The sequence below is a fragment of the Podarcis cretensis genome, assembly GCF_951804945.1.
Source record: "Podarcis cretensis genome assembly, chromosome: 4".
Taxonomy (NCBI): Eukaryota; Metazoa; Chordata; class Lepidosauria; order Squamata; family Lacertidae; genus Podarcis; species Podarcis cretensis.
The window spans coordinates 65102347-65119851 of NC_137173.1; the positions used below are offsets into that span (position 1 = coordinate 65102347).

The following is a 17505-nucleotide window of genomic DNA, read 5'->3' on the forward strand; positions in this document are numbered from 1 at the left end:
TGGCTGCCGCATTCTGGATTAGTTGTAGTTTCCGAGTCACCTTCAAAGGTAGCCCCACGTAGAGCGCATTGCAGTAGTCCAAACGGGAGATAACTAGAGCATGCACCACTCTGGCGAAACAGTCTGCGGGCAGGTAGGGTCTCAGCCTGCGTACCAGGTGGAGTTGGTAGACAGCTGCCCTGGATACAGAATTGACCTGCGCCTCCATGGACAGCTGTGAGTCCAAAATGACTCCCAGGCTGCGCACCTGGTCCTTCAGGGGCACAGTTACCCTATTCAGGACCAGGGAGTCCTCCACACCAGCCCGCCCCCTGTCCCCCAAAAACAGTACTTCTGTCTTGTCAGGATTCAATCTCAATCTATTAGCCGCCATCCATCCTCCAACCGCCTCCAGGCACTCACACAGGACCTTCACCGCCTTCACTGGTTCTGATTTGAAAGAGAGGTAGAGCTGGGTATCATCTGCATATTGATGGACACCCAGTCCAAACCCCCTGATGATCTCTCCCAGCGGCTTCATATAGATGTTAAAAAGCATGGGGGAAGAGGACAGAACCCTGAGGCACCCCACAAGTGAGAGCCCAGGGGTCTGAACACTCATCCCCCACCACCGCTTTCTGAACACGGCCCAGGAGGAAGGAGCGAAACCACTGTATAACAGTGCCCCCAGCTCCCAGCCCCTCAAGACGGTCCAGAAGGATGTTATGGTCGATTGTATCAAAGGCCGCTGAGAGATCCAGCAGAACTAGGAAACAACTCTCACCTTTGTCCCTAGCTCGCCGGAGATCATCAACCAGCGCGACCAAGGCAGTTTCAGTCCCATGATGAGGCCTGAATCCCGATTGGAAGGGATCCAAATGGTCCGCATCCTCCAGGCGTGCCTGGAGTTTTTCAGCTTTTTCCAGTGCTTTTTTTCCTGGGGAGACGCAGGAGGATGCATACTCCTAAACATTTTGTGAATCTTAAGTTTGGCCTCATTGAGGGGCAGTATTTCAATATGAGTAGAAAAATGAGAGTACCCCTAAACATTTTTTTAAAGAAAAAAAGCACTGGCTTTTTCACATTTGCTGTGTACTGTCTCTCAAAAACATTGTGTGCATAGATTGCGATTCAATAATTGAAGTTTAGGCTTAATTTGGAAACGAGTTCCATCTAGCCCTGTACCCTTTGCAAGAATATAAGCAGATGGCAGCACAAATAAACAATGATTACCTTCTTCTCATGCCCATCTTGCACTCATTTGTTTTGACTCTGCGTTTTCAAAATAGTAATCATAGAATATGGGAGGTCTGAATTATGTAATCAATATATTGGAGTGGGCAACCTCCAGCCTGTGAGCTTCCTGCTTGCCCTGCAAGGCTGTTTTCCACAAACCATATGCACCTACCTTCCTGTGATGTCAGGCAGAAATGCAGCTGCTTTCCCTGTAGAAAGCAGGGTTGATCAATCAGCTGATGAGTGTGTGTGTGTGTGTCCTTGGTTTCGGTGTGCAAGATTAATTTGCACACTTACTAAATTCTATGGAACACGATGCTTACTTCAGAGTAAACATGCATATAGTTGGGTTAGAAATAGTTATTAGTGTGACTAGCAGCATGAGACTTCCAACAGTGTAAGTAATTTTACATGGTAATATTTTAGCACTGCTTCACTGCTATTATTCTACTTTAGTAGAACAAGAAGCCTTATACACACTGAACGAAACACTGGTACAAATCCACCAAGAAGCAACACACAAGCAATTATCAAAATTAGTGGAACTTTTATTGGCAGATTTTTAGCTGTGAATTGTAGAAGAAAGCAGTCAGTTCACTTTACCAAAATATTTCAGTTTTCCTGCAGGATCTGGAATTATCTGGATAAGGAGAAAAAAGTCACAATCAAAACCAAAATAGTCTAATGTTTGTTATATATCTGCTGTATAAAGTGAACTAAGTCCTGTGCTGATGATTGGATGTATATTAGACCCATCCATCCGCCAATGAGTTCCCCAAGATAACACAGGTACTCAAATACCCAACGGTACTTACAAATCTTCTCTTGGCCACCACATTCTCATAGCATCTTCAGGTTTGATCTAAACACATGCAGAAGGCATGGCTACAGCTATTAGTGTATTCCTGTTTTCATGTCACAATAGTTTGATGATACAGAGTACCCTACAGACTCATGTGCCCTACCTCTGGTAAGAACTACAGTTTCCTGGTAAGAACTGCCATTACCCCAGTTGAGATATGGTAAACCAAGGGTGAGTAGCCTTGGCCCTCCATGCGTCTTATCTTTCCCTCTCCTCACTGGCCCTGCTCTCTAACAAGTGTTTTTGCTTGTCTGGAATGTGTCCATGATCTTTGATAATGCTTCTTGCTTGTATGGATTTTGTAATTTCTGACTGTGTTCTTCCCCTCACACACTGGATATGGTGACACATACACCCCAATCATAATGTGAGCATAGGATTGCACTGATAAGCACCATGGATTTTTCTGGTACCAAGGTGCACCTAATGCTCTTCGGATTGTATCCAAAATCATAAGGGGGAAGACTGGAATCATTGGTGTCCTTCAGTAACATGTCCGGATAAAACAAACTACTGTAGGGATGTAGAACTGTCTTGAGAACGCATGCAGTGTTCTTTTGTGACCTGTCTACAATCGCACTTGTGATAAACCACATGTTATTCCATTGCTGCACTTGTCAAGTCACTGGCCAAAAATCTCAGATTAATATCCTCAACTTTGATGTTTCTTAATTCTGAAAGTCTATAATGTAGAAATAAATGGCAAATACTTCTACAAAATGTTTATAAAGACTGCAGCCCTGTGCATACCTACTCAAAATTAACTCCAATTGAATTTAAGGGGACTTATTCAAAGTTAAATGTGCATAAGACTGTAGCCTTAGGGGATGTATTCAGAGACTGGGAAATCTATTGACCAATGAAGATACTGTTATAAGTTAAGAGTGCAAAATTACTAGTACTTGTGATTTTTTGTATCTTACTGAAATGCTATAGAGTTATGGAGCAGGTTTTTGCACAACTATAATGCTATTCATGCAGCAGTTATCGAACATGCAAGCACCTTGAGGAAATACTTAGTCTTGATTTTTCCTTCACTGTGTAAAATCTTAGCAAGAAAAGCATGCTGGAAAAGCTGACAGAGATAAGATGAAGAAGTAAAAGGCAAGGTTTCAAATGGCATTCAAATTGCCCATGCATTGCTTTTGGCCTGCTGATAACATTCCCCACATGACATACGATAAAAAAATTCAAATGGAGCATTCAAGGAAAAACTATGTTCCAATTATATTTATAAACACCAACTTACTGTTTCACTGCCTGGTCTCCAACCAGCAGGGCAAACTAAGAAGACAAGGAAAGGAGACATTAAGCTCATGGTTAAAAATAACCCTGCCTTCCTATTCCTTTTGTTCTGTGGAACATGAAAGAAATAATTCATTTTCTGCAAGTACAAATCTATATATGATGAGGTAGCTGAATGAAGTAGGATTTAATCATAGACTGAGAACTTTTCAATTAGTTTTACAACTAATACCAGGAACCAGGCATCATAGTATTGAAGACTGCTAGAAATGTTAAGACCAACAGTAATTTGTCAAAATATCTAACAGTCTCAGCTTTCTTACTTGCTATCTAGAAGAAATCTTTCTTTTCTGTGTAGGCAACTGAATGTTTAACCCTGCAGGAAATACCTTCTCCATGTTCGTCAGTATACTGGAATGCTTGTACTAGACGAAGAGTCTCATCTACAGATCTGCCAACAGGAAGATCATTCATTGTGATTTGTCGAAGATTTTTCTTGCCATCAATAATGAACAGGCCTCTGTGGAAACATAAATATAAGAGAAATTGGCAAGACAAATATCAATAACCTCATTCTGTGCATATATATATTACACCTGTCTGCAAAACACCGGTATCAACTCTTCACCGAAAGCCATACATTTTATTTCACTATGGGATCTAACTATGCACGTCAGAGATCCACTGAAATAACTAATTGCTAACCCAACTTTTAAGAACTGTGCTCTTGTTCTAGTCAAGTTTTTCTCTCCAATAGACTGCTGTTGTAAAATTAGCAATTCTGATCTTGCAGCTTTTTTAAACACAGATTTTTGTTGAATGTAACAGAATACAGCATCATGCAGGAAAAATATGACAATAATCTATAACTATCTGAGTAGCAGACAGAGAAGGAAATGGAATAGTTAACATTATACCTAAGAGCATGTCCTTGATCCTCTAGGTAAACTCCATAATCTTTTGAGATCTGGTGCGTCAAATCTGAAAGAAGTGGTATCTTTATTGGTCCCAGTCCTCCTTGCTTCCGAGCTGTATTAATCCTATAGCAATGAAGATCACCAAATACTTCAGTGAGAACTATTCCATACCTGCACTATCAACCTAGTATCAGTCAGTTTCTACATGGTAGGTGGTGAATTTAATGGACCTGATCTAGTCTTTGCATCTCCCTCACCCTCTCCTGTGTGCACTTCTCCAGAAATGGAAGTTTCCTGACAACACCTTCCTCCTGCCATTGACAGGCCTCCTGTAACCAGACAGCTATAGTCATGGGATGGCTGCACTTACTTAACAGTCCCAAGTTTCCAATCAAGATTTCTGCCTTGTACAGAAAATGTAACAGCTACTAATAAGTTGTGTAAATGAAAGGGAAAAAGGACTTACCATGCTAAATGAGTGAACTGCGAGTCTACTGAGCAAGCAACCACTTCAGCACCTATTGCTCTGAATTCTTCAATTCTGTCACTAAAGGCAATGATCTCCGTTGGACATACAAATGTGCTAAATTTAAAGAGAGAGAAAAATGTAAATTTCTAAAAAGAACAGATCCCTACTTATAACTAATCACTAAAACAGAGATGAACTGCTTTCTACAATGCACTCAATTTTCCAGCCCTTTATTTTATTATTATTGATAATAATAATAATAATAATACTACTACTAATAATAATAATAATTTATGCCTGCCCATTTATAGCCTTCATTGGTCACTAAATCAAGGATGAGTGTAGGAAAATAAGTTTTATTCCATTACAACTTCTAAAACTCTAGCATCCTATTCTAAACATTTTTGGCAGTGTATTTTATTCAACCATCTTGCAGTGCCACAATAACTACATACTCTGTGATGTGTCCGCATAGCTGTTGATACGTGTCATCCTAAATACTTATATGGTGCTACAGCAAATATTTTGAGTGAACCACTAGACAGAAAATTCTATTTCCAGTCTGTAAGCAGCAGTCAAGTTCAACATTGTTATGTTTGATAGAAAACGATCTTATTTGTCCCTCACTTCAAGAATCAATCAACTATATAATCTTCTTGTACTGAGGATGACAGCCATGATGATAAAGTCATATTATTAAGTGGGGATTCAGAACAAAATGCTGCGGCATATCCCCAGCCCCTAATACAAGTTATTCTGTTGAGGGCTTCAGCAGGCTGGGACCCTGTCCTTGTAGTGCAGCTTTGGGTATAAACATACAGGGGAAGGTTTCAGGAGGCTACTCAGATGATTTCTACAAAATTGGTGCAAGGCTCTGATTTTTATATGCTTACACGAACTCCTTAGGCCTATAGAAGTATTCATGTTTTTATAAGAAGAAAAAAGTCTAAACAGCCTGTTGAGGACTAAGCATGTTCAGTGGCCTACAGAAGCAGATTATCAAGGGGGGAAATTTACTTGCTAGAAACCATAACAATGGAAAGAGACACCTTTTCTTTCCCACCCTCTTGAAAGCCTTTTATGCAACCAGAAACAAATTTGTTGGGTGGTGCAGACCCACAGTGCCTGGTAAATGGCAGTGGGATGGCTGCCAATTACTAGGAGGAGGGACGAAGTAGCAAGAAGATTGGTGTGATAGGGGCACACTGGTGCAGCCAATCCAGCATTCCTACCAGTGTTCCTGTACCACATCAACCTCCCCACCATTTCACTGCTCTTGGTAAACATCAAACTGGAATTGCTGCACCACACCACTGGGTGAGCTTGCTTTTGCTTGCTACAGGGCTCTGCCCTATAGAGTGTATAGTGGGACATTTCTGGAGAGTAATGGCCCTGAGCATGAGTCCTTGCGGGGCTGTAATCCCATTTACAAACTAACAGCTTGCATAGGGACTACTACCATATCTCTAGGAGACCCTGTCCTGTTGTCCTACTCCAAAAAAACCAGACCACACAAGTTCAGAATTAGAAGGATTGATCATTGCATGGGAGTAGCCAGGATTTATTTTGGGGGGTGGGAGGAGGCAGGAATTATGTTGGGGGGCGGGGCAGAACCGAGTTATCTGCGATGCAATTGGTCACTTAGGTAATTTTATTTACTTGATGGGGGGCAGCTGCCCCCACCCACGGAGCATTGTGAATTTCACACATATAACCCCAGTAAATCGAGAAAACTCTTAGGATTATAATTTGTGGGATTTCCATAGCCACTTTCATAATTTTATATTTTCTAATTCTTCCTGTTAAATAAGCAATTTTTTTGGCCTAAAAATGAAAAGACTGCTATGATCAGTAAGCATTATATTGTGAAATTATACATATATTTCATGTGTTTTGCTTACAAGTCAAGTGGATAAAAGAAGAAAACAAGGTATTTTCCTTCGAAATCCGTTAATTTCAACTCTTTAAACTCTCCATTGATGACTGCTGTTCCTTCCCAATAGGGTGCTGGTTCGGAAACTAAAAATGAAGGATACATTGTACTTTAATTCATTTTGCCTGATTGTGCTGGGATATAAATGCAATATTTCTCTTTGAATAGATTAAAACATATAATGTTCATTTTAATGAAGCAATGCTGGAAGAACTCAAATATTGGAAAAATTATTTCAGTTGTGGTTCTTATGACTTACAGTAAGTTACTGAGAACTGGTGTACCAACAAACATACACTAATGCCATAGCACACATTTTTATTTATTTATTTATTTATTTATTTGCCGGTGATGTGTGCAACTCAAATGTTTGGAACTATGTCAGCACAAATTTGGAAATTCATAGGATGGGTGAATGGAATGTTGCTACTAAGGTGTGCACTAAGAAATGGCAGCTAAAGGGATAGCTGCAGTGCTGAAGATTGGGATTTGAGGTTCTACGAAACTTTTGTTAACTCATACTTCACAAGGTTAGAGTATGATATCATCAGAAGAAACCAGCTGGACTCAGGCCAAAGGATGCTACTTCAGCATCCTATTCTAGTGGTAGCCAGACAGACACATATGGGAAGTCTGCAAATGGGACCCCAGTGACTAAGCACCCTCCCTGTTCTGATTCCCAGCAGCTGATATTCAAAATATATTGCATCTGACAGTATCTTCAATGGCACTGTGAAAGGTAGCAGTCTAAATCACAGTAATCAGTGCTTGGTGACACTGAAGATACCACTTGATGAAAAACATAATTGAGATATATAAAAAATGGACCCAACTGCAGCCCAAGTATGAAAACTAAAGAATCACTGTCCATTGATTAACAAAACTCTGTATCTACTCAGACGTAAGCCCTACTGAATTAAATGTAAATACAGTATGTATATGAATTAGGATTGCAACCTAAAGACATATACACAAAGCACCTTCTTACTAGATCAGTTTATGATGACTATTTACAAAAATAGACAAGCCACTCTTGGAACTAAGTCACTATTGGATACAAAGCTTGCCTTCTTTGAAAATTGTCTAAAAAACAAACAAGAAATCTGCCAGATTATTCAATCTTGCAGTTTTCTTACCAAGAGGTACTTAGGCGAAACTTTTTTGAAAAACAGCATATTAAGTTGATTGTACTGTAGTACAGAATGCCACTCTTATCATTTCAGAATGCTGTAAAACACATGGCTACTCATTGAAGTACTATGTTCAATGGGGAGTAGGTGTAGGATTGCAGCCTTAAACAACTTCTTTTAAAAACCTCTCTGCACTTTCAAAGCAATAGCCTTTGTCTGACGTGTCCTTACCAAAAACACACACACACACAAAACCCTCTAATGATCAACCGTGCACCGACAAGGAAAGTAAATATTTGAAACAAGAGGGTGGTGCTTCTTTTAAATTTAACCCATTCTCACTCTACCATTTGCGCTGGGGGGAAAGCCTTCAAAACTCTACCCAATATGCAGGCAGAGAGCACTTTTCTTTGGCTTTAACCTGCTGTTCCTTTTTGGAAGGGGAGCTTAAGAAGAAACACGGATGAGGCCTGTGGCCACTTGATTCTGTTTTGCCTATTGCGGAATAATCACTTTTCTTCTTTGAAGGCCTCTCTCTCTCTCTTTTCTGCTGCAGGAGATCAGCAACGACAAGAAGCCACGTTGCTGCAGCGACATCATTTCCCGTCCCACGTCCCCCGCAATTTCCCAGCAGCGTCTCTAACTAACACGGCACGTCCTGCGCGTCTCAGCAGCACTCGCGTTTCCCCCACTTCCCACCCCCGTAAATTCTCTTCCCCGCAAGGGAACAAAACTGGAGCGGGGGCTGTGGGTGGGTGGGTGGGGTTTTGCTTTGCTTTGCACAATGCCAACGTCGGGATGAACAATAACGAAGAGTAAAAAGAAAAAGAAAACAGAGGGAGCAGGGAGGGGAAAAGGCTGGGCTGAGGGGCTCCTCCTGGCCGCCGCCCCGGCTTCTCCCTCAGCGCCAAGGATGAGGCGACGAGGCAGCCGCCTCTTGTCTCTCTCCCTCCCGCCTTCCCGCTCGCCCCTTCCCTCCCTCGCCTCGCCGGGCCTCTCCGGCACCTACTCTTGGCCTTGCTGAGGTGCAGCGAGTGGTCTCGGACGGGCACCCGCGACGCCTCGCCCGGGTACACCTGGCCCCCCGCGTAGTAGTGGCACTTCTCGTCGCCCGAGCCCTGCGCAGCCTCGGCGGTGGCCGCCTCCTCGGTCATGACCGCCGCCAGCACCAGCAGCACGCCAACGGCCAACGGCCGCGTCGCCAACCGCCACGGGCGCCTCGCGCTCCCCGCCGCCCCCTGGCATTTTGCGGGTGTCCCGGCGCGCGGCGGCTCCATGGCACGTCTCGCTGGCCCCCGGCTAAGGGAGGAAAGAGAAGGGCAGCGCCGAGGCCCGGCGGGAGGAAGAGGCAGGCGCCGGAGCCCGGGCTGCTTCTGGGGGCGGGACCCGACGGCAGACACTGACACGCCCGCCCTCTTCCCCTCGCGGCGGTTCCCCGCTTGTGCTCCGCTGAGGCGCAGTTGCGCATGTCCCTAGTCTGTGAGGGGGAATGCAGCCTCGTCACGGGAGGGAGCTTGCCCGCCCTCCAGGATGCGCCTCTGACCGTTGGGCATGCTGGCCCGGCTGAGGGGATCCCAGCAACGCCTGGAGGGCCACGGGTTCTCATTCTCTGCTTTAGGTGACCCGAGTGTCAGTGTAACACCGGATGTGGCATAGCCACAGCATCGCATTCCGATCAGCAGCTGAATTGTTATGCTTGTGTGGCATTTCCTCCCAGAGTAATCTTAAAAGCTGCATTCCCAAAACTTTCTCAGGGAAAGGACACAGATGTCTGAAGAGCATCTGATTCACAGCTGCTTGCTCCTTTTTGGAACTGAATTGCTGGCCATGAAGGAAGCATAGAAACGTGTTACCATAACAAGGACAACAGCAGCAGCTCCTATTTGCATTCTCGTAAATGGAAAGCAATGAAAGACCCAGCTTTCTAATTCACTTGACCAGAAACAGGTGCTAAATCAAAAGTGATTTATTATCAATAAATGAAATCCAGGACATGGTATCACTATGCTGAATTATCAAGGACATGTTTTCACTTTATTTTTTTGCAATTGTTTGCTATCAATTATTTATTATCAATATATGAAATCCAGGACATGGTATCACTATGCTGAATTATCAAGGACACATTTTCACTTTTTTGCAATTGTTTACTGGAAAATATGGGCAGAGGGGAATTCAGTGAAAAGCAGCAGCAGCAGCCAACTCCTGTGTGCACTTCGACTGCTGCCAATCCTGTTCTGCCATGCCCAATGCAGCTCATGCAGACCAAGCTAAAGTTTGGAGTCAAACTGTGTCAGCACACAGTTTTCCTCTACTGTACATACAACTTTGCTGACAGGAAGCCCTTTTGAAGCTGTCACCTCACTTAATGGCATCAGCTGATTGCTATGTGGGCCCTGTGCATCTGCCAAAATGGCCTGAGGGGTGGTGGTGGGAGAGGTCAGAATCTGGAAAAGGTGACCCACCCCTGGTTGTAGAGGTGCTGCTTTTTCCTTATGTCGTATGAAAGACAGAAAAGCAATTTTAAATGTACTTGTACAGTATTTTATTTTTAAAGTGATTAGTGACTGTGCAGGAAGGCATTTATAGCTACATTTCATGCTTCTTGCATTTTTGTGCCACTTGCGAACATGTTATGTATCTGAATCTCAATTTATAGTCCACCCACCATTTTTCTTGTATTGAACTACAGTGTATGTATTTGGGAATGTTTTCCTCTCTATGGAAGTGAGTTTTATAGAGGCAGATTTCCCTTTACCATGTCCCTTCTTCCCACTCTTGTGAAACTAACAATGTTGAGGGGGAAACCTTAGCACTTTTATGGAGGCTATGAGAGCATCACATGTCCATCTTACTTCTCTGTTGTTGTTACTGTTACTACTCAGCAGAGCAGGCGGTTTTTTCCTACTTCAAATATTATGTATGCACAGCACACCAGTCTAGTTGCACACAGGAATACTTTTATCAACCAAGAAACTAGAGGCACAGGTGAATCTGATATGGTTTCCCCCTGACTTTGTCAATTTCACAGGAGAATAGGGGAGTAGGAGGAAACCATGAAGGAACTAGCAGTATTGCAGGCACATACAGGGCAGTCTGGCTGGTATTTAGGATAGGAATGTGGAGAGATGCCTTCTGAAGGCACGTGACATTTCAGGCAGGAAAATAATGGTGATATGTTCATTAACTGAAAGGGAAGGTTGCCATATCAAAATTAAAACAGATTAAAATGCACATGCAATTTTGACCCTAGAAAGGATGAAATAAAATTATCCATTAGATACTAAACATGTTGACATGGAAGCAAGTCTCAATGCTTCAGTGCAACTTGCTTTCAAGTACAGTGGTACCTTGGGTTACGTACGTTTCAGGTTACGTACGCTTCAGGTTATAGACTCCGCTAAACCAGAAATTTTACTTCGGGTTAAGAACTTTGCTTCAGGATGAGAACAGAAATCGTGCAGTGGCGGTGCAGCGGCAGCAGTGGGAGGCCCCATTAGCTAAAGTGCTTCAGGTTAAGAACAGATTCAGGTTAAGTACGGACCTCTGGAATGAATTAAGTACTTAACCTGAATTACCAGTGTGGTGTAGTGGTTAAGAGTGGTAGACTCGTAATCTGGTGAACTGGGTTCGATTCCCCGCTCCTCCACATGCAGCTGCTGGGTGACCATGGGCTAGTCACACTTCTTTGAAGTCTCTCAGCCCCACTCACCTCACAGAGTGTTTGTTGTGAGGGAGGAAGGGAAAGGAGAATGTTAGCCACTTTGAGACTCCTTCGGGTAGTGATAAAGCGGGATATCAAATCCAAACTCCTCTTCTTCTATTCTTACGTGGCTTAGAATACAGGCAATCAAACTTCAAAACATTAGTTCTCATGGTATCTTTCCTAGCTTAGATTGTTCCGGTTCTAGTCATTTTGGCTCCCTTTCGTTACCTTGGTCCTCAGTGTCTTCTACCTTCCTTTCCATCTGTTATTGTTATACTCAGGGCTTCTGTCGAGGCTCAAAAGCAACAAATATTAATTCATTGCAAGATCAGTTTCATGCAACGTTGGGCTCAAGGAAACCTATGAGGGCTCATTCTATCCTTTGCCTCCTATCATTGCCTTTTCTGTGGTTGTTTGTTGACAGCAAGAGCTATCTTTAAGAGCCAGAGTATCTGATCGCCAAGGATTTGTGAGGAATGGCGAAACCCCTAGTGTCCTAACACAAAGACAGCTTACTGATTTACTGCTACGCTCTGAAGAAGAGCTTCTCCACTTTTCCCATCTTGGAACAGTCAAGGTATTAATTTTCACTTCACTTGCTCTCTGTTCTGAACTGCAGGCCCAAAGCAGGGCTCGGGGGAGGGGTTGGGTACAGGGATACCAAAGAAGGATGTCAAAAACATCAGAATGGCCAATTCTACTGCTTTATTAAAGAAGATGTAGACTTAGCAGCAAAGCGGCCTGCTAGGCTTCCCAGCTTTTATAGATGCAGGATGGGCACAAAAGCAAGGCAATTGCTTGTCCGCTCCCAAACAAATGTGCCTACATTCTTTATACGCAAAGCAGCATATGTCACTTTGTCAAGGACATATCACTTCACCTGACCAGATGTGGGCATAGGCAGCAAATACCCAAGTCTTACAGATGGTTCCCCTTTCTGGTCTCAGAACCCAGCACCCCAAGCCTTTGCATTGAACTTCCCTCTTTAACCTAATACAGCTCTGTGCATGCCAGTCTGGTCGTAATTGCCTTCTCCTCTCTGTAACTGGCATTAGGGTCTTCTTAGCGCTATCCAAAGGTCAAATTTAAATACTGCCAGTTTCTTTGACAAACTGCATAGCAATCAATCTTCCATTTTTGTAATATACCTTCCTTGACACTGTGATTGCTAATTCCCTCTGGTACAAGTATAATATATATGTAATCTGCCTTGTACACAGTGACTGAACTAATGATCTGACCACTCTTCCTCCTGCATCTCCCTAATGTGTGTAGACAAGGGACTCAGTTATACAGCTGCAAATACACCATTTTAAGTGTGTTTTAAGTGCAATATACAATGGAATATTTCCAATATCTTTTTTTTTTTTGCAGTATGGAAAACATTATGCCAAATGTAATATCTGGACTGCAACATGGCATTCATTGCCACTTTTTGGAGGCACTCACTGATATTTAACAATATTCTGCTGAAATTGCTAGCTAGCTCCTTTTATCTTCTCAAACTGAAAAGGGCATTTCAACAAATATATGGCACTGGCTGTCATATATGAGAGAAAATCTATAAAGCAGAGGGAGAGGGGATTTTCTACCAGGGGATAAAAAGAAATGTGGTTCCAAAGTGGTGTTATGCTCAGTAGAATGAACATGATGAAAATTACTAATTGGAAAAGTGAAATGTTCTGGCTCTCACTAAGACAGACTGGTGGGTAGAGTAATGTGCAGGGACTGCAAAGTGCCTGTAGAAAGGAATTCTGCACACATAAAGATTTGGCTTCCTGAGCAGCTTTTGCTTTTACAGTCCTGCCTGGAAGCAACTTCTGGCAATATCAATTAGCTAAACCAATGCAAACATGGGCTGATTGAACAATGGTGACAGGTTATTATCATCTGCTTAGACATTCTTGTTCTGGTGACTGCTTTCCATCTTTTGGGTGATGAAAGTAAGTGTACTTTTCTATACAGTATAAGTCTGGTTATGATTCAGCTGAATATGATTCACAAAGGTGTTTAGTTTATTAGACTTATGATGTACCTGTTCAATACACCTTGGGGGAAAATATGCATTAAGTAGTTATTTTAAAACCACAGTTCCATCTATCCATAATACAGTGGTACCTCGGGTTACAGATGCTTCAGGTTACAGACTCTGCTAACCCAGAAATACTACCTTGGGTTAAGAACTTTGCTTCAGGATGAGAACAGAAATCGCGCAGCGACGGCGCAGCGGCAGCAGTGGGAGGCCCCATTAGCTAAAGTGGTTTTTCAGGTTAAGAACAGTATCAGGTTCAGAACAGACCTCCAGAATGAATTAAGTTCTTAACCCGAGGTACCACTGTATATCTCTTTAGCATTGCTGAGGTATTGCTTCCTGCAATCAGTTGGAGATGGCATTGAAGTAATGGTGCCACACATATCAAGTGATCCTTCTCCATGGCTAAGATCCTTCTATAATGCTTACTCAGAAGTATGTCCTCTTCAGTTAAGATTCTTTTCAATGTTGATTAAAAGCTCCCTATCCCTTTTATTGCTTCCTGTTCCATGTGGCTTTTAGGTTACTGATGAATAGCCTGTTAATTGCATCTGGAACAGTCACCTTCAATGCCTATTAATATCAGTTACTGTTTCCATGGAGTGCACTTTAAATACAGATTTTTCTTTCTTTCTGAATTCTTTCTGTAGCAAAAGAGTAGTATTTCACTATATAAAAATGAAAAGTAAAAAAATGATGAGAATAAATTGGTAAAAATATAATCATAATTAAATACTTTATTTAAATGGAACACCAGTTCAAAGTAAAACAATGCCGTATCAGATTCAGAAGGGAAAGTCCCCACAAATCACATTTGGTGGGGGAAATAGAAACTTCAGAGTGCAAACATCTGGGAGTAATAGTATCTGGTTTCTCCATAAAAGGGGAGTGGAAAAAAGGCAATTCCTTGCTAAACTGCCAGTGTGGCATTTGTCTGTGTGTATCCATAAAGAAGGCTGATCACCAAAGAATTGATGCTTTTGAATTATGATGCTGGAGGAGACTCTTGAGAGTACCATGGACTGCAAGAAGACCAAACCTATCCATTCTGAAGGAAATCAGCCCTGAGTGCTCACTGGAAGGACAGATCCTGAATCTGAGGCTCCAATACTTTGGCCACCTTATGAGAAGAGAAGACTCCCTGGAAAAGACCCTGATGTTGGGAAAGATTGAGGGCACAAGGAGAAGGGGATGACAGAGGACGAGATGGTTGGACAGTGTTCCCGAAGCTACGAACATAAGTTTGACCAAACTGCGGGAGGCAGTGGAAGACAGGAGTGCCTGGCGTGCTCTGGTCCATGGGGTCACGAAGAGTTGGACACGACTAAACAACAACAAAATCTATCTATAGCTATAGTTTTTGCAGAGTGGATTTAACAGACCTCCCAATATTTGACTGCCACTTCACAATGCTTGTCAAATTAATCTGTCAAAATCAGCTCTGAGTCTTATAATTATGAACTGAATTCATAGCACATGCATGTGTATGCATATGTCTGAAAATATCTCTTTCATTTAAGAAATGCCCACCTGTGGGCTTGTGTGTGCATTGGACATGCTCTTGACTCCATTTGGAAATCTCAGATAATAGCATTTGCACAATGCTTTTGAGTTTCTAAGCAGGCACTCCACATATATTATCCTGTTTCTAAACCTTGCAACAAACCAAAGAGGTAGGTCAATATTATTATTCCTGTCTTGCATATGAAGAGGGTCAGGGCATAAGCAAAGAGAGCACACCTTGCCTAAAGACACCAAGTGAGTTCCTGGTAGTGGTGGGATTTTAAAACAAGGACTTATTGAATCTTAGACACCTGCTTTACACCTAGGAACATGCAACAATTGGTTAGAACGTCAAATAACATATGTTACATAAGCAAGGATCAGTGTAACTTTGAAAATCCCTTGGGCTTAGGAGTGGGTTAGAGTTGTTTTTGGAAAGATGTAGATACCTCAATAACCAGATCGCTATCAATTTTTTCAATAGGTGGCAGTGTTCTCCTACTTTCATACCTCGATGGCAGATTTCACAGCAGAAAAAAACCCCATGAAGATAATGGCCTGGATCCAAACTACCACATAACAACTGTGTTGTTCTGTTACAATATGCTCTAGGTGGAGCTGCCTTTGATGATTTGAAAACTATAGCTGGTTCAGAATGCTGCTGCCAGACTGTTGATATGTGGTGCGTGTGTTGTTATTTAGAGCATTTGACTCCATTGCTATTTAATCTGCTTTGCGTCCTGGTGCGTTTCTCAGCCCAAATCAAAGTGCTACTGGTTGTCTTTAAAGTTTAAAGACAGCAAGTCGTACTTTGAATTCCGCTCAGAAACACAGAAGGAGCCACTGCAAAGCTAAATGATTTGCGTCTGGAATACCTAAAGGTCTGGTTGCTCCTACATGGCTCTGTCTATCTATTAAGCTCTTATGAGGAGACTCTGGATCACACCTCAATGCTGTCTGAGGTGTGCTTGTTGGTTATGGAGGACAAGTCTTCTCAGTGGTGGATCCTAAGGTCTGGAATCTTCCTCAAGAGGTTTGTTCAGCCCTTCCCTCCTAACCTTCAGGGAAACAGCCTTGTTTAGAAATGCCTTTTATATAGTTTTGTTTGTAAACAAATTACTTGTGGTTTTAAATTGATGCTATTGTTTTGTTCTGTTTACAACCTGTTTTGGGGACTCCATTTGGAGTAAAAAGAAGGATATGGCTATATAAATAAATGAAATAAATGAACGACTTCTGCACTCTTAAGGGTGTGTGTGTGTTTCTCATACAGCAGGGGGTGTGAACTTTTGGTCCTTTTGGCCATGCTTGCTGAAGCTGATGGGAGTTGTAGTTGAGCAACATCTGGAGGGCCAAAGGTTCCCCACACCTTTCATACGGTATATGAGGGAATGGTTGTAACTCAGGGGCAGAGCTTTGGCCTGGCATGCAGAAGGCCCAAGTTTATTCCCAGGTATCTTCAGGTAGAGGTGGGAAAGAGTCCTGCCTGAAACTGGACAGCGAGCCATTGCCAGTCATGGTTAAAAAAACATGTACAAATGGTCTTAAGTTCACTTTTCCACATTGTCAAATCAATTTTCAATTTTTTAAAAGTTCTCATGAAAATTTATCCACATTTTAGTGCAAATTTCTTCTCATACTCATTTTTTGTATGAAAAATAGCTTTACAGTGGTACCTCGGGTTATAGCTGTTTCAGATTACAGACGCTTCAAGTTACAGACTCCACTAACCCAGAAATAGTACTTCGGGTTAAGAACTTTGCTTCAGGATGAGAACAGAAATTGTGTGGCGGACCCATTAGCTAAAGTGGTACCTCAGGTTAAGAACAGTTTCAGGTTAAGAACGGGCCTCCAGAACGAATTAAGTTCTTAACCCGAGGTACCACTGTATATACAAGCAAGCAATTTCCTCTTATTTATTGCTTTTTGTATGCTGTTTTCACTAATCTAACATTTTTATGTACACTTTATCTTAGTATATACCTCTATGTACACAGCACTTGACTGGAGAATGATATTACAAAATTCAAAGATGTGTACTTTAGAAGGATGCCTTTGTTTTGGTTTGCAAATTGTTTTGGGAAGTGTGGATTAAGTAGGCTTGCCTTGAAATGCAAACTGAACTAAATTTCTCTCTCATCCCTGCCCCTGCCGAATGCAACATAGCAAACTTCTTTTGCAACGTGAGACACAGTTGCAAATGCAGCAGAATGAGGAGGCGGGAGGATGAGGTGATAAAATCAACCACACCACTTCAGGCACCATTTTTATAATGCTTTCCAAGATATGATGGGAGTGGGGAACTTTTGGCCCTCCAGCATCCATCAGTTCCAGCCAGTAGAGCCAATAGCCATGGATGATGGGAGTGAGACTCCAACAACATCTGGAGAGGCACAGTTTTCCCACCCCTGATATAAAAACTCCCTGCAAATAAAATAAAATAAAAACATTGCATACCAGGAAGAATGGCTCTAGCCAAACACTTTCTCTGCT

The 17505-nt window shown here is 42.4% G+C and overlaps 1 protein-coding gene and 1 long non-coding RNA gene across 8 annotated transcripts; one reads left to right on the plus strand and one right to left on the minus strand.

The window, feature by feature from the left end:
- Positions 1-1742: 1742 nt before the first annotated feature.
- PRDX4 (peroxiredoxin 4) lies at positions 1743-9174 on the minus strand. 4 transcript variants are annotated; one of them, XR_013837784.1, is made up of 8 exons: positions 8781-9174; positions 6610-6727; positions 4706-4822; positions 4240-4362; positions 3646-3842; positions 3327-3361; positions 2031-2077; positions 1743-1855 (listed from the first exon to the last, which is right to left on the minus strand). XR_013837784.1 is itself a non-coding variant. In XM_079972306.1 (8 exons), exons 1-8 carry the CDS (start codon positions 9046-9048, stop codon positions 1852-1854), a joined length of 843 nt encoding a protein of 280 aa, XP_079828432.1. In that variant the 5' UTR covers positions 9049-9173; the 3' UTR covers positions 1743-1851. The 4 variants fall into 4 exon arrangements, 3 of the variants coding, with proteins under 3 accessions (XP_079828432.1, XP_079828433.1, XP_079828431.1); XM_079972306.1 differs by having other exon boundaries at positions 3712-3842; positions 8781-9173; XM_079972307.1 differs by lacking the exon at positions 2031-2077.
- Positions 9175-9311: 137 nt separating this feature from the next.
- On the plus strand, positions 9312-16260 carry LOC307214002. Of its 4 annotated transcripts, none has more exons than XR_013837812.1 (4): positions 9312-10464; positions 11902-12054; positions 15030-15182; positions 15497-16260. It is a non-coding gene; the product is annotated as an uncharacterized lncRNA (long non-coding RNA). The 4 variants fall into 4 exon arrangements; XR_013837813.1 differs by having other exon boundaries at positions 9312-10250; positions 13279-15182; XR_013837814.1 differs by having other exon boundaries at positions 9312-10250.
- Positions 16261-17505: the final 1245 nt, after the last annotated feature.

Coding starts and splice junctions, on each gene's coding strand:
- PRDX4 (XM_079972306.1), bottom strand. CDS start 9,048: ATGGAGCCGCCGCGCGCCGGGACACCCGCAAAATGCCAGGGGGCGGCG. Junction 6,728..8,780: donor GCACCTCAGCAAGGCCAAGA/GTAGGTGCCGGA, acceptor CTTCATTTTTAG/TTTCCGAACCAGCACCCTAT. Junction 4,823..6,609: donor TTCTTTTATCCACTTGACTT/GTAAGCAAAACA, acceptor CTTTAAATTTAG/CACATTTGTATGTCCAACGG.